At 41.7% G+C, this 15154-nt stretch overlaps 1 protein-coding gene across 2 annotated transcripts in view; it reads right to left on the bottom strand.

The window, feature by feature from the left end:
- ccnc (cyclin C) overlaps nucleotides 1-15154 on the bottom strand; it is a 54766-nt gene that overhangs the window by 16062 nt on the left and 23550 nt on the right. For both annotated transcript variants that reach the window (XM_038799533.1, XM_038799534.1), the window contains exons 5-6: nucleotides 13799-13850; nucleotides 7027-7082 (exon numbers count right to left, since the gene is read on the bottom strand). In XM_038799533.1, the coding sequence (XP_038655461.1) occupies nucleotides 7027-7082; nucleotides 13799-13850 (108 nt within the window). The remainder of the gene's footprint in view (nucleotides 1-7026; nucleotides 7083-13798; nucleotides 13851-15154) is intronic.

Below are 15154 nucleotides of genomic sequence, written 5' to 3'. Positions count from 1 at the left end.
GACCACCAATTCCACCAGCAAGATAAAGGAAAGAAAAATCTGCAAACTATCCCTGCCCCCATTCCCCAACCCCCAAATACACATACAAATAACAATAAAGCAAACAAAAACTCCTAAACCCTAGTTCTACTAATCCGCATCCCAAACAAATCAAAAACATTAAGCTCATTATCTAAAACAAAACTTTAAAATTTAGAGTACCCAATTATTTTTTTCCAATTAAGGAACAATTTAGAGTGGCCAATCCACCTAGCCTGCACATCTATGGGTTGTGGGGGTGAAGCCCACACAGACACAGGGAGAATGTGCAAACTCCATTTGGACAGTGACCCAGGGCTGGCATTCAAACCCGGATCCTCCGAGGTATAGGCAACAGTGCTAGCCAATGTGCCACCCACTTCTAAAACCAAAACTAATATAATGAGCTGTAGCTACCCCCATCACTCCGCTCCAGTTAGCTAACCCTTTAGCTAACAGGGGGGCTCCCACCCAGGGGGAAGAAAAATATTTACCAAACCAAAGACAGAGGAGAACAAACTCCTTAGAACATCCAACTCCAACAGGGAACAATTTCTTTCTCATAACCGTTATAGATACAAAAATAGTATTTTCTCTAAGTGGCTCCAAGCCACATCGGGTACACCGCCCCAAATCAAATTCCAGTCTTATACAGGGAGGCTTTAGCCCTGTTAAACGCCGCCTGCTTCCTTGCGTCTTGATAAACCCTGATGCCACGGTCCTCCCATTTATAGTTGCAATATTCCTTCACCCATTTCAGGACCCGTTCCTTCTCCTGGAAGCACATCGGGATAGGGATTTTGCCGGGAGTGTACAGTGGGCTTGATCCAGTTAGAGAAGGGACGCAAATCCACCCTCCCCACCATCTTCCCAAACAACTTTGAAAAGTATTCTATGGTACCTGGACCATGCATTCCTTCTGGGATCCCCACAATTCTAATATTCTGCCTCCTAGAACAGATCATCCACCTTGGCTCTCAGTGCTTTATTTACACCGGCCATCACTGACATCTCAACTTCCAGCGAGGCAATCTGGTCAATGTGCTTTGAGAGCCACCTTCACGCCCTTTATCGCAATGCCTTGCGCTTTTACCATTTCGTTGGTCTTTTCTAACACCGATCGAATAGGAGCCAGGGCTTCTTCCATTGATTTACGGAGGTCCCAGGACACAATCCACCATTGCTTCTCGAATTCCACCATGAAGATGCCGGCAAAGATCTCAGCAGTTAGTGGAGTGGTCACAACCGCAACCTCCCCCATTTTCTCCAAGAGCCCCAAGAAGCCTCAGATTCCGTCAACGAACCCGGTCTTCAACTTTCTTTGCCCAGGTGCTTCTGGGCATTTCCCTTACGTGGGCACCTTATACCAACAATCAATTGATACCAACAATCAACAAGCAAAGGTAACTGGGTGAAAAGGGCTAAAAAATTAAAGTACCCTGGCAGGATCCACCTACTGTGCAACTTTCCCCCACACACCGGAATTTCTAAATATATGCTTTTAAACGCCTTGGTGGCTACTGCCTAATGTGTAGCTGAATTTTTTTAATTTTTTTTCTTTTTAAGGAAGAAAACAGAACGGATAGGTAACAATAAGCATTTTAAAAGTCACTGTGATCAGCAATTATTCCACTCACTCTTGTTATCGGGTGTCTATTTCTGGAGCAGACAGAAGTGGAGCAGAATAGGTAAGAAATTCACACACAAGCACAGCACAGTAGCACTTGTTTAGGAACAAAACTGATAAGAGAACTGGGTGCAGGTATTTTGCCAGCACTCACTAATACAACTGTATACACCCCAGGGGCACCCAAAAGAATGGAAATAAAATAATTCACAAAATAAAGATATTTTATTTTTTATCTTCATTTTAAAAATTAGTTTGGCAATGACAAACTGAACAAATCATATCCTTCACACCAAGTAACAAGACAGAACAACAAAAACCTTTTGATACGTTCCCCACCAACTGCAACCGCAATTTTTAATGCAGCATATTGCATCATATTGGCTAGAGATCAAAATATGAATCTCAAATACTCAGCACAACATTTACTTTTATTTATTTATTTATTTATAAATTTAAAGTACCCAATTATTTTTTCCAATTAAGGGGCAATTTAGCGTGGCCAATCCACCTATCCTGCCCATCTTTTGGGTTGTGGGGGTGAAACCCACGCAGACACGGGGAAACATTTACTTTTATAAAGTGCTATTAACATAGTATAAAGTTTCATGGTGCATCAAGAAATTTGACACAGAACTGCACAATGAGATGTTAGGACACATGGTTAATGATGTCGGTCAAAAGAAATGTCCTAAAGAAGAAAAGGCGTGAGGCAGAGAGGTTTAGGGAGGGAATTCAAGAAAGCACAGCAGACAATGCAGCAGCAATTTAAATTGGCATAGTTTCTAATTGGCCATAATTAATAATTTAAGTAACAGAAAATGATGAAAACACTGAACATTTTTGGAGAGAAAAAGAGTTAACATTTCAGATCAACGATCTAATGAAAGGGGACGGACATGGAATGTTAACTCAGTTTCTCTCTTCACAGATGCTGCCTGACCTTCTGAGTATTTCTAGCATTTTAGCATCCTCAATATTTTGCCTTTGTGACATTTTAACTACACTCCTTTTTGTGTTTTCTTCTGGCTCCTTAAATTGTTCATACAAGAGTAATTGTTATTTTATCCTATCCAAATCCCTAATCCCTCACAGAACAATTCCTTCATTCTAGGAATCAGAGTAGTGAACAGTCTTTGAACTGCTTCCAATGTAAATAAAACATTGACCCCCTTGCACCCCTCGCCTTTTAAGTGGGCCAAAACCATATACAGTACTCCAGGTGTGGTCTTAGTAATGGTGTGACCAGTTGCAACAAGACTTCCCTACTTTTATACCGTCCCCCTTATAAAAAAGATCATGGGGAGGCGATGGTGCAGTGGTATCATCACTGGATTAGTAGTCCAGAGACACAAGAGTAATGCACTGGGGACCCTGATCACCATTGTATGGTGAAATATGAATTAAATAAAAACGTGGAATTAAGTCCAACAACAATCGTGAAATAGTTCTCAATTGCCGTAAAAACCCATCTGGTTCAATACTGTCCTTTAGGGAAGTAAATCTGCCAACCAACAACCTACATGCGACTCCAAATCCATTGCAATCTTGTTGAATTTCAGATGCCATCTGAAATGGAGGGTAGTTAGGGATGGGCAATAAATACTGGCTCAGCCAGCGATGACAGAGTAATAGATGTTTACAGCATGGAAACAAGCCCTTCGGCCCAGCTTGTCCATGCCGCCCCGTTTCTATCACAAAGCTAATCCCACTTGCCCACATTTGGCCCATAGCCCTCTGTACCCACCCTGCCCATGTAACTGACTAACTGCTTTTTAAAAGACACAATCATACCGCCTCTACCACTGTCTCTGGCAGCCCGTTCCAGATGCTCACCACCCTGTGTGTAAAGAAATTTCCCCTCTAGTCTCTTTTGTATCTCTCCCCTTCAACCTATCAATTCCATTTGTTTTCCTCAATACTTGCCTTAATTGCATGATTTCTGTACAAGGATACCCAGATCCCTCTGTACTGCAGCATTTTGCAGTTTCTCTGCATTCAAACAATATTTTGCTTTTCTACTTGTCCCCCCTTGAATTTCCCCACGTTATACTTATCTGCCAAATATTTGCCTACGCACATAACCCTATCTATCTCCTTTTGTAGACCATTTATATCTTTCTCACAATTTGTTTCTCAACTCTCTTGCATATTTGGTGCCTACACATCCAAGTTATTAATATAGATCAGGGCTGCCCAGACTTTAGTGACATCCTAAAATGATCTACCTGCATGGTCTTCCCACCCACCCCCCACAGGGACGTTCAACATGTTGCACAATATAGGCAGTAGACAAAAAAAAGAAAAATGCACTAAGAATACAATGCAAATAATTCATCCCCGAAACGGCATTAGCAAAGCAGGTGGATTTTTACAACAATCTAGTTCTTTAGTGGCCAACGGATCCAGAATTTTAACATAGTTAAATTCGATGAATTTGGATTCTGCAACTGCATGAGATTTAAACTCTTGTCCTCCAGATCATTGAGCTAACCTCTAGATTACAAATCCTGTGACATAACATAATTGTCTGTACCCCAAGTAGCAAAAGTTTAATGTTGTGTAACATTTCGCTGGCACTTATTCTACGGGCCCAGGATGTATTTTATTTTAAACATGAATGTAAATAAAGTGAGGATAGTTTGGTGTTGTAGATCCTTACTCACTAGGAACTGAATTGAGACCCAAGGATAAAAAATCTTACAATAACGCAGTAAAGGCTCCTTGTATCGCACAAGACTTTTGCAGTTAACAGGGATAGGTAGGAGTTACATTTCATCAGCCTGGGCAAAACAACAAATGTATCTAATTTAGTTTCTATTGGATCATCTTATAAAGTTTACTTGTTCCACAGAGAAAGCATGCACCACTGATACTGCACACGAAGTGCACAGAAAGCAAACACCTACATGCGCCGAGTGCAACGAGATTCCATTTACCTTGATCAACATTTTGGGCACCTCTAATATAGATCAGAAATAGTTTAAACTCCAGCATTGACCCCTGTGGCACTCCTACATATGACCCATTGATCCCAACGGTTTCTTATTAGTTGGTTAGTCCTCTATTTATGATAAACCCCAAAAACCATAAGGTCTAATAATGTATAGCAACCTTTCATGCAGCACCTTATCAAATGTCTTTTGAAAATTCGTATTGACTACATCTACTGGTTCCCCTTTATCCATCCTGCTTGTTACATCTTCAAAGAATTTGACTAACTTCATCAAACACAATTTCCCTTTCACAAAACCAGGTTGAAAACGGCTGAATGTATCATGATTTTCTAAATGACCTGCTACTACTTCCTTAATAAAAGGATTCTGGAATTTTCCCAATGACAGAATTTAGACTAACTGGCAAATATTTTCCAGATTCCCGTCTCGAATAGCAGAATTACATTTTCTGTTTTCTAATCTACTCGACCCCATCTTGCCAGAATCTAAGGCAATTTTGAACAATGAAAATCGATGTATTCACTATTTAAACTATTGATGCTACTTCTTTTAAGATCCTAGAATGCAGGCCATTAGGTCCAGGAGACATGTCAGTCTTTATTCCCATTACCTCTTCCTAGTGTTAAATTACTCCCTCCATTTGCCTCTTAATTTTCTACTATTCTTAGAATGCTTTTTGTGTCTTCTACTGAGCAGATACAAAATACTTGTTCAAGGTCTCTGCCATTTCCTTTTCTCCCCATTATTAATTCTCCAGTCTCATCCTTTTAGGGGCTAACATTTACTTTAGCTACTCTTTTCCTTTTTATATACCTGTAGAATTTGTTTGCCGTCTGGTTAAGACAGAGATGCAAAAGTTCTTCTCTCAAGAGAGTAGTTAGTCTTTGAAATTGTCTTCCACAGGAGAGCAATGGAGTCTGATCATTGAATATGTTCAAGGCTGAATTAGACACATTTTTAATTTACAAGGGAATCAAGGGTTATGGGAGCAGGCAAGAAAATGGACTTACGGTCACAGTCAGATCAGACATTCTGTAACCGAATGATGGAGTAGGCTCACGAATTTCTACGCTCAAAGCTAATTCAGATATGTGTCTGAATCTTCCACTTGTCAGCTCACGCAATTAGCAGAGCGGGAAGAGGACACTATGTGCTTCCGGTCAGGATTGTAGCCCAACCGCGATTTCATGCTGCCTGACCAACATGAAACACACGCCGAGAAAGACACTGCGCGATTGGGAGAGGGGGTAGTGGAGACAAGGCGGGTGCAAGAGAAGTAGTGAGGATGTAGGTGGGCACTCCCTGAACCCGGAGTGTTGCTTTGGAGCTGCCTTCTTTTATTTTATGTAACACCGGACATTTTATCCCGCCCTAGGTGGAAGTTTGTAGTGAAATCGCGAAAGCTGCCTGCCGATTCACTGTTGGTGGATGGGCCAAAGTGGACAGGCCACCTTGAAATTGCTGATAATTGGCTCTTCAATAGGCTTAGTTTTTCACTTAATTGTCAGTAGGTGTGCTTCCAACTCCTGCGCACACCCGCCGACCACAATGCTGTGCACGAGGGCAATATTGTCAGGACACTCGCCCAATTTCTCAAGATTCTGGGTCAGGGGCATGCCCGCACATTCAATATAAAATTCTGGCCATGGTATAGGGGATTTTTGCTGTGGACTTAAGTGTTTAAGCAGGAAGAAGAGCACTTAAGGGAAACCAACAGGGATAGTGAAAATATGACAAAAGTGTGAGATCGGGAGGTGGAATGGTGTCAAGAGTAAAGTGAAAAAGGAAGAAGGATTTGGAAGGATTGGAGCGAAAGATGAAGTGGAACTGTGGATCAGGATAGATCTAGTCAGTTCTGCAGAAGATGGCTACGAACATTTATTTTGTATTAATGGAAATTAATTGCTTTAAGAATAAAGCAGGGTTCTTTTAAAACAATCAACTGATTAAAACAAAAATGAACAATATTTTCCTGAAAGGAAAATGAATTTTAAAGTTTGAAGATAAATTTGGAATGAAAAGTTACGGTTGACAATATAACCAAGTGCAGTGTTAGAAGTGGAGAAGGTAGAAGCTAAAGTTTGTGGTGATGAAATGTCTGGAGAACTTGGGCATTTCACATAGGAATTTTCAATTTAACAAATACATCTGAAATATGCAAGGACGCCCAACCTCATACTCTCCATCCTGTTAATGTAATTATTTCCATCGGCTGTCGTATGAAGCATGAACGGCATGTAACAAGCTCCTGCAATATGGTGACATCTTAAAATCCCTCCACAATCAATCACCTCTTCAATGGGCAGTCAAAGCAAAGATATTGCAGATAAAGAAAAGCCAGATCTTTAGCTCCATTTTGGCTAGTATCATGATACAACAAGTTTATAATAGTAATTACGTTCCATTAAAAAAAATGATACTTACATGGTTCATTCTGTAGGGAAATTCCTTAGGAAATGCATAAGAAAACCTGGTTTTCACTACATTGTAAAAGAAAAGTGACCAAATTTTAAAAAAACTCAAGTCAAAAGATTTACATGAATGTTTGCAGCATACATGTTCTCTTGTGCTCACAAATGACGTTTAAAGTAGTAGATAACCAGAAAAAAAAATTTCTTTTGCATGGGATACAGAAGATTAAATTCTTTTCACAAACGATTCCCGTACCATCCTCCCCGAACAGGTGCTGGAATGTGGCGACTAGGGACTTTTCACAGTAACTTCATTGAAGCCTACTTGTGACAATAAGAGATTATATTTTCCTCAATTCTACCAGCTCAATATTACCAACTTAGTTGACAGCACCAGAGCTAGTGTGCAAAAGCTTCAAATATTTCTGTCCTCCTATCAACATAAATAGCCCAAAGAAATAACTGATACACACAGGTAACTTCAATTGTATGAATTATATGCATATTTTTAAATACAATTCCAAAATAATGTAGCCACAACCATTTTACCACTAGCTACCGAGAGTTTCAAAATACAATCAAACATCTATGCATGCTCCGAGTCTGATTGGCTTCAAAACATTGTCAATGGTAGACAAACATCTCCATATGCCAGCTAATTCAAAGTGGATGCATAAACTTACATGGACATTCTGTAACAAAATTAACCAAAGACCTTTTAAATAAATGAGAACCAAATAACTTCAACATAATCTGAAAGGAACTCTCAGACTGTAAAACATACTGTCAGACAGTATTGATGTCAGAAGAACTCTCAAGACAATGGCCCTTAGGATGGTGTTACAGCTAATAAATATGCTGATTAAAGATGTCTCAGAAAATTCAAGTCCCTCTTGAAATTTTAATGGTACCGTATACAAATTGAACATATACATATTTGATCATTACATTTATTAATTTATTCATCGGATGGGGGTAGCGCTGGCTAGGCCAGCATTTATTGCCCTCGAGAAGGTGGTGGCTTAAATTGCAGAACTCCATATAGTGCAGGAATACCCACAGTGCTGTTAGAAAAGGAGTTGCACGATTTTGACCCAGTGACAGTCACGGAATGGTGATGTAATTCCAAGTCAGGATGGTGTGCAAGGAGGGGAACTTCTAGGTGGTGGTGTTTCGATTTGTCTCATTATTTTCAGCCGCAGAAGTCACAGGTTTAGAACTATCTGCCAAAGGAGCATTAACGAGTTCTTGCCGTGCATCTTGCAGATGGAATATTGCTGCCACTGTATAGCATTCGTGGAGGGACTAAATGTTGAAGATGGTGGACAGGATACCAGTCAAGTGGCCTGTTTTTTCCTGGGTGGTGTCAAGCTTCTGGAGTGTTGTGGAAGTTGCATTTATCCATGCAAGTGGAGAGTATTCCATCACACTCCTGACTTATGTCTTGTAGATAGTGGACGGACTTTGGGGGTCAGGAGACAAGGTACTCAGCAGATTTCTCAGCCTCTGACCTGCTCTTGCAGACACACTATATGGTTGGTCCAGTTCAGTTTCTGGTCAATAGTAACCCAAAAACCGATAAGGATGCTGATAGTAGGGGATTCAGTGACGGTAATGCAATTGAATATCAGGCAGAGATGGTTAGATTCTTTCTTATTGGAGATGGCCATTGCCTAGCACTTGTGGCATAAATGTTACTTGCCACTGACCAACTTAAACCTGAATATTGCTGCATATGGACATTGACTGCTTTAATACCCAAGGAGTCACAAATGGTGAACATTGCGCAATTAACAGAGAATATCTCACTTCTGACTTATGGTGGAAGAAATATCATTGGGAAAACAGCTGAAAAGTCATTTGAGTCTAGGACACTACCCCGAGGGATCAGATAATCGTTACGGTGCAGGAGGCCATTTGGCCCATCCTATCTGCATCTGCTCCCCAAATGAGCATTATGAATTAATCATTCCCATGTTCTTTCTCCATAACTATGCACTTTATTCAAATAATCATCCAATACCCTCTTAAATGCCTCAGTTGAACCTGCCTCGACCCGAACCACTCATAGTGAAAAAGCTTTTTCCTCATATCGCATTCGCTTCTTTTGCTCAATAACCTTAATTCAGTCATTTTCAAACTCAGGCGGGTGAGTCGCACGATTATGGGAAGAAGTGCCCAACCGTCTGCGACCGGCTTTTAAAAATGCCAGCCATCACACGCATGTGTGCCCCCTCAGCTGGATATAGCAGTGCACAGGCCTGGAGTCCAGCGGGGCAGACAATCTCTTCTGGACATCAGAGCACCATCCCAGGAGCAGATTTATTGATTTTTGTATTACATCGGTTGCCCCACCAGAAGAGACGGCAAACGGTCACAGGCCCGGTACACTGATGCCACGTGTTCTGGGTGCGAAATCACTGAAAAGCTTCCACAATTTTATAGCTGCCAGCAAGGAAGCAACAGGACTGCAGAATTTAAAATGGATTGTTTCTTAATAAGGAAGAGGGGGCCAGAGATACAAACAGGCCATGACCTCGCAACTAAATCTGCTGGACAGAGCTGCTCAGGACTCAATCAGCAGCTAAAAGCAGTTCTGGTGTGAGCTGCACAGGAGAGTCCACAAAAAGATGAATCAGTGCTGGCGTGAGCTTCAAGACCACTGGTGAACAACCCATTAAGCTAAAATCAGGAACAAAATCAGGAATATAAAGATGATTTATTGAGGTATGGATTTCATGAATTGTGCCAATGCAAGTCAGGATGCAAAGCCCATAGTGTTATATGCAGGGAAGTACTGGCAAATGAAGGATTGAAACCCTCAAAAATTCAAAGTCACTTGAAGACTAACATGACGAGTTAGAAAGACAAACCTCTTGAATTTTTTCAAAGGAAGAACTTGAATTGTCAGTGGAAAGGGCAGCACAGTGGTGCAGTGGGTTAGCACTGCTGCCTCACAGCGCCAAGGTCCCAGGTTCAATCCGGCTCTGGGTCACTCTCCGTGTGGAGTTTGCACATTCTCCCCGTGTTTACGTGGTTTCGCCCCCACAATCCAAAGATGTACAGGATAGGTGGATTGGCCATGCTAAATTGTCCCTTAATTGGAAAAAAATAATTGGGTATTCTAAAATATAAAAATAAATTGTCAGTGGAAGTCCTGTGCAGAAATGTAACATTGAATGACAAAGCAAATGAGATCATGAGGATCTAGAAGGCTCACCTGTCGCATTAAAGGCACAAAATAACAGTGAGTCGCAAAGTTTGGCTGGTGTGGGTCTTGAATGCCGGATGGCATGAGTTGCCAAAGTCAGTTGGTTTGGGTCCTGAAGGTTGGCCAGTTAGTAAAAGTGGATCCCAGGAAAAAAAGTTTGAAAAATGGTGCCTCAAATCTGTGCCCGCTCATTCACAATCCTCCAGCACCCTCATGATTTTGTCCAACAGCCTCATAATTATGAACACTTCCATCAAATCTGCCCAGTCTTTGCCTCTCCAAGGAAAACATTACTAACTTTTCCAATTGATCTTCATAACTAAATTTTCTCATCACTTGAACCATCCTTTTGAACCTCTTCTGCATGCTCTCCAATGCATTCATATCCTTCCTTTGGTGTGGCACCCAGATCTGTACACAATACTCTAGCCGAGGTCCAACTTGTGTGTTGAAATAATTTCAGCATAATCTCCTTGTTCTTGTGCTATATGCTCTATTACTAAAGCCCAGAATACTATACGCTTCATTAAGTGCTCTCCCCACCCGTGTTTTCATCTTCAATGATCTACGCACATATACACCCAAGTACCTCTGCTCCTGAATCCCCTTTAGAATTGTACTCCTCAGTTTATATTGTCTTTCCATGTTCTCCTGCAGCAATGTCCTTGGTCTGAGATGATTGGTCTCCAACAATCACAACCATCTCTCTTTGTGCTAGGCATGACCAGGGGAGAGTTTTCCCCGTTGCCCATTGCCTTTGCTCAGGTTTCTTATGCCATACTTGGTCAAATGCTGTGTTAATGTCAAGGGCAGTCACTCCCACCTCTTGAATTCAGTTCTTTTGTCCATGTTTGGACCAAGGCTGTAATCAGAGCCGAGTAGCCCTGACAGAAACCAGAGTGTCAGTGTGCAAGTTAGTGCCACTTGATCTCACTGTCAATGACACTTTCCATCACTTGGCTGATGATTGAGAGTAGACTATTGGGGCAGTATTTGATTTGTCCTGCTTTTTGTGTACAGGACATATCTGGGCAATTTTCGATTGCCAGGTAGATGTCAGTGTTGTAGCTGCACTGGAACAGCTTGGCTAGGGCTAGTTCTGGAGCATAAGTCTTTAGTACAATTGCCGGAATGTTGTCAGGGCCCATAGTCTTTGCAGTATCCGGTGCCTTCAGGTGTTTCTTGCGATCACCTCGAATGAATTGAATTGGCTTAAGATTGGCATCTGTAATGCTGGGGACCTCAGTAGGAGGCTGCGATGGATCATTCACTTGGCTGAAAATGGCTGCAATGCTTCAGTCTCATCTTATTGCAATGATGGGCAGGTTCTCCTCACCCTGGAGGATGGGAGTATTTGTGGATCCTCCTCCTCCACAGTTAGTTGTTTAATTGTCCACCCACCACCATTTACAAATCAGATGTGGCGGAACTGCAAAGCTTAGATCTGATCCGTTGGTTGTGTGGTTGTCATCCATCGCTTGCTGCTTCCACTGTTTGGCATGCAAGAAGTCCTGGGATGTAGCTTTGCCAGGTTGACACCTCATTTACATGTATGCCTAGTGTTGTTCCTGGCATGCCCTCCTTCATTGAACCAGGATTGATGTCTCAGCTTAAATGGTACTGATAAGAGTCGGGAATATGCCAAGCCATGAGGTTACAGATTGTGGTCGAGTACAATTCTGCTGCTGCTGAGGGCCCACAGAGCATCTTGGATGCCCAGTTTTGAGTTGCTAGATCTGTTTGCTATCTATCCTATTTAGCACATCCTCCATGTGAAGACTTCCTTTCCACAAGGATTATACAGTGGTCACTCCCACCAATACCGTCATGGGCAGATGCAAAAGGAATAGGTAGCTTAGTGAGGATGAAGTCAAGCAGATTTTTCTCTTGTTAGTTCCTTCACTGTCTTCAACCCAGTTTAGCAGCTACGTCCTTTAGGACTTGACTGGTAATGGACATTGAAGTTCCCCACCCAGTGTACATTCTGCACCCTTGCCACCCTCAGTGCTTCCTCAAAGTGGTGTTCAACATCAGCTGGAAGGAGGGGGGGTAAATGGGATGTGGTAACCAGCAGAAGAATTCCTTTCCCATGTTTGACCTGATGCTATGAGATTTCATGGGGTCCAGAGTTGATGTTGAAGACTCCTAGGATGACCACTCTGCTACCACCTCAAGAGGGTCTATACTGCCGGTGGAACTGGACATACCCAGGGATGGGAATTGTCTGCAAGATATGATTCCATGAACATGACTATGTCAGGCTGCTGTTCGGCCAGTTTGTGATAAAGAGGATTTTACATGGTCGACAGGGCTGAATGTGTCATTGTCATTTCTGATGCCTAGCTAGATGCCAGGTGATCTGTCTGGTTTAATTCCTTTTTTAAAAGACAGTTGCGGTTTTATACAACTGAGTGGCTTATTTAACAGTCAACCACATTGCTGTGGGTCTGGAATCACATGTAGGGTAGATCAGGTAAGTACGGCAGATTTCCCAAAGGACATTCATTAATAAACTAGATGGGTTTTCATGGCAATTGAGAATGGTTTTCAATTCCAGATCTTTTTATTCATTTGAATTACCAGTTGATTTGATGGTGGGATTGATCACCAGATCGTTAGCCTAGACCTCTGGACTACGAGTCCAGTGACATTATCACTACGCCACTGTCTTCCCATAAATGATTCTTTCCAAGAAACCTCCAAAGTCCAGTTGTGACTACTGTTCTCAAGGTTTGCAATTTCCTTAATTCATGCAATGAACAGGAATTCAACCAAGAATTCATACAATATAGTGACACAAGAACAACATAGTGACATTTAGCCCCTCGAGCCTTTCTGCCGTCAATGAGATTGTGAATGACATGTCCCATAGTAGTTTAAGATAACAAAAATCTATTAATCTGAATTTTAAAAGTAGCTGATGTAACATAAATTGCTATTGGTAGAAGAGTTTTCCAAACTTCGACAAATCTGGTGTGTACAGGTGTTACCCAATTTCAGCGTAGTTTTTTTGATTATACCTTTGGTTCTAAACTCCTCACCTAGTGGACATAGTGTCTATCTGTCCTGTCTGTTCCCCTTGAATCACCTTCTCAATTCCAGGGAATGCAACCAGAGTTGGTCTAATGGAATTTAACCTTTGGAGTCCAGAGACAAGTATCATTCTGGTAAATCTACCTTTCACTCTCACCAAATCTTACATCGTTCCAAAGGCTTGGTACTCAAAACTGCTCACAGCAGTCCATGTGTGCTTGAACCAGGGCTGAAGCACTGAAGAACTGAAGCAGGCCCCCTTGTCCTCTAGGTACAAAAAGCCATTCGCGTTTTTGATTATATTCTGTATCCGTTCATGACATTTTAATGATCCATGTAAGTGAATCCCCAAGTTTCTTCTCAATTTCAAAACTGCCTGTTCTATCCTTTTTAGAACCAGGGATACCTTCACATCAAAATCCATTTGCAATGGTTTCGACTATGCACTTAAGCCATCGTCTGTTAACTATATAACTATATCAGAATTTTTAGCTTGGAACGGTAAAGATTTGGTTAACAGATAAAAAAGCTTTGTACTCACACACTGAAGTTGAAGCTGAAATCAAACGCGTGTTTGAGACAACACCAAATTCCTATAAGCAAGATAAGAGACAGTGATGATTAATATAACAGAACAATGACGGCAATACATTTAATTGAATGCTTTACTTTAGCTTCCAAACTTCATTTAAAAAGTTGCAAATATATACAGGTTGAAATCAAGCCTAATCAGATTAATTGCGACAGCAGAAACTTACAGAACAGGAATAATCAATGCTTGCTCTGTAAAAAAAGCTCCCTTTATCAGTCCAGTTGTAGTTTAGTGCAATAATTTTCTATTATAAATGTTTTGTTTGTTAATTCTGTAATAACACTGATAGTTCGAGAAACATAGAAAATAGGTGCAAGAGTAGGCCATTCGACCCTTCAAGCCTGCACCACCATTCAATATGATTATGGCTGATCATGCAAATTCAATATCCCACTCCCACTTTCTCTCCACACCCCTTGATCCCTTTAGTCACAAGAGCCACATCCAGCTCCCTCTTGAATATATCCAACGAACTGGACCCAACAGCTTTCTGTGGTAGAGGATGCCACAAGATCACAACCCTGAGAGAAGTTCTTCCTCATCTCATTCCTGAATGACTTACCTCTTATTCTTACGCTGTGATCCCTAATTCTGGATGCCCCCAACATCAGGGACATTCTTCTCGCATCTAGCCAGTCCAGTCCCATCAGATTCTTACATGTTTCTATGAGATCACCCTCATTTTTCTAAACTACAGCGAGTACAAGCCCAGTCAATCCAGTCTTTCTTCATAGGCCATCCCAGGAATTAGTCTGGTGAACCTTCGCTGGACACCCTCAATAGCAAGAATGTTCTTCCTCAAACTAGGAGACCAAAACTGCACACAATACTCAAGGTGTGGCTTCACCAAGGCCCTGTATAGTTGCAGCAAGACATCCCTACTCCTATACTCAACTCCTCTCACTATGAAGACCAGCATGCCATTAGCTTTTCTCACCGCGTGCTGTACCTGCATGCCAACCTTCAGCGACTGTTCCACCATGACACCCAGGTCTCGTTGCACTTCCCCTTTTTCAAAACTGCCACCATTCAGATAATAATCTGCCTTCTGGTTTTTGCCACCAAAAGTGGATAACCTGGCATTTACCCATATTATATTGCATTTGCCAAGTATTTGCCCACTCAGTCAGCCTGTCCAAGTCACCCTGCAGCCTTTTTGCATTCTCCTCACAGCACACACTGCCACTCAGCATAGTCATCTGCAGATTTGGAGATATTGCATGCAATTCCTTCGTCCAAATCATTAATGTATATTGTGAACAGCTGGGGTCCCAGCACTGAACCCTGCAGTACCCCACTAGTCAC

This window comes from Scyliorhinus canicula, chromosome 6 (genome assembly GCF_902713615.1).
Source record: "Scyliorhinus canicula chromosome 6, sScyCan1.1, whole genome shotgun sequence".
NCBI lineage: Eukaryota > Metazoa > Chordata > Chondrichthyes > Carcharhiniformes > Scyliorhinidae > Scyliorhinus > Scyliorhinus canicula.
Note: the sequence above shows the minus strand (reverse complement) of the source record. Positions and strands in the feature narration are given on the sequence as shown.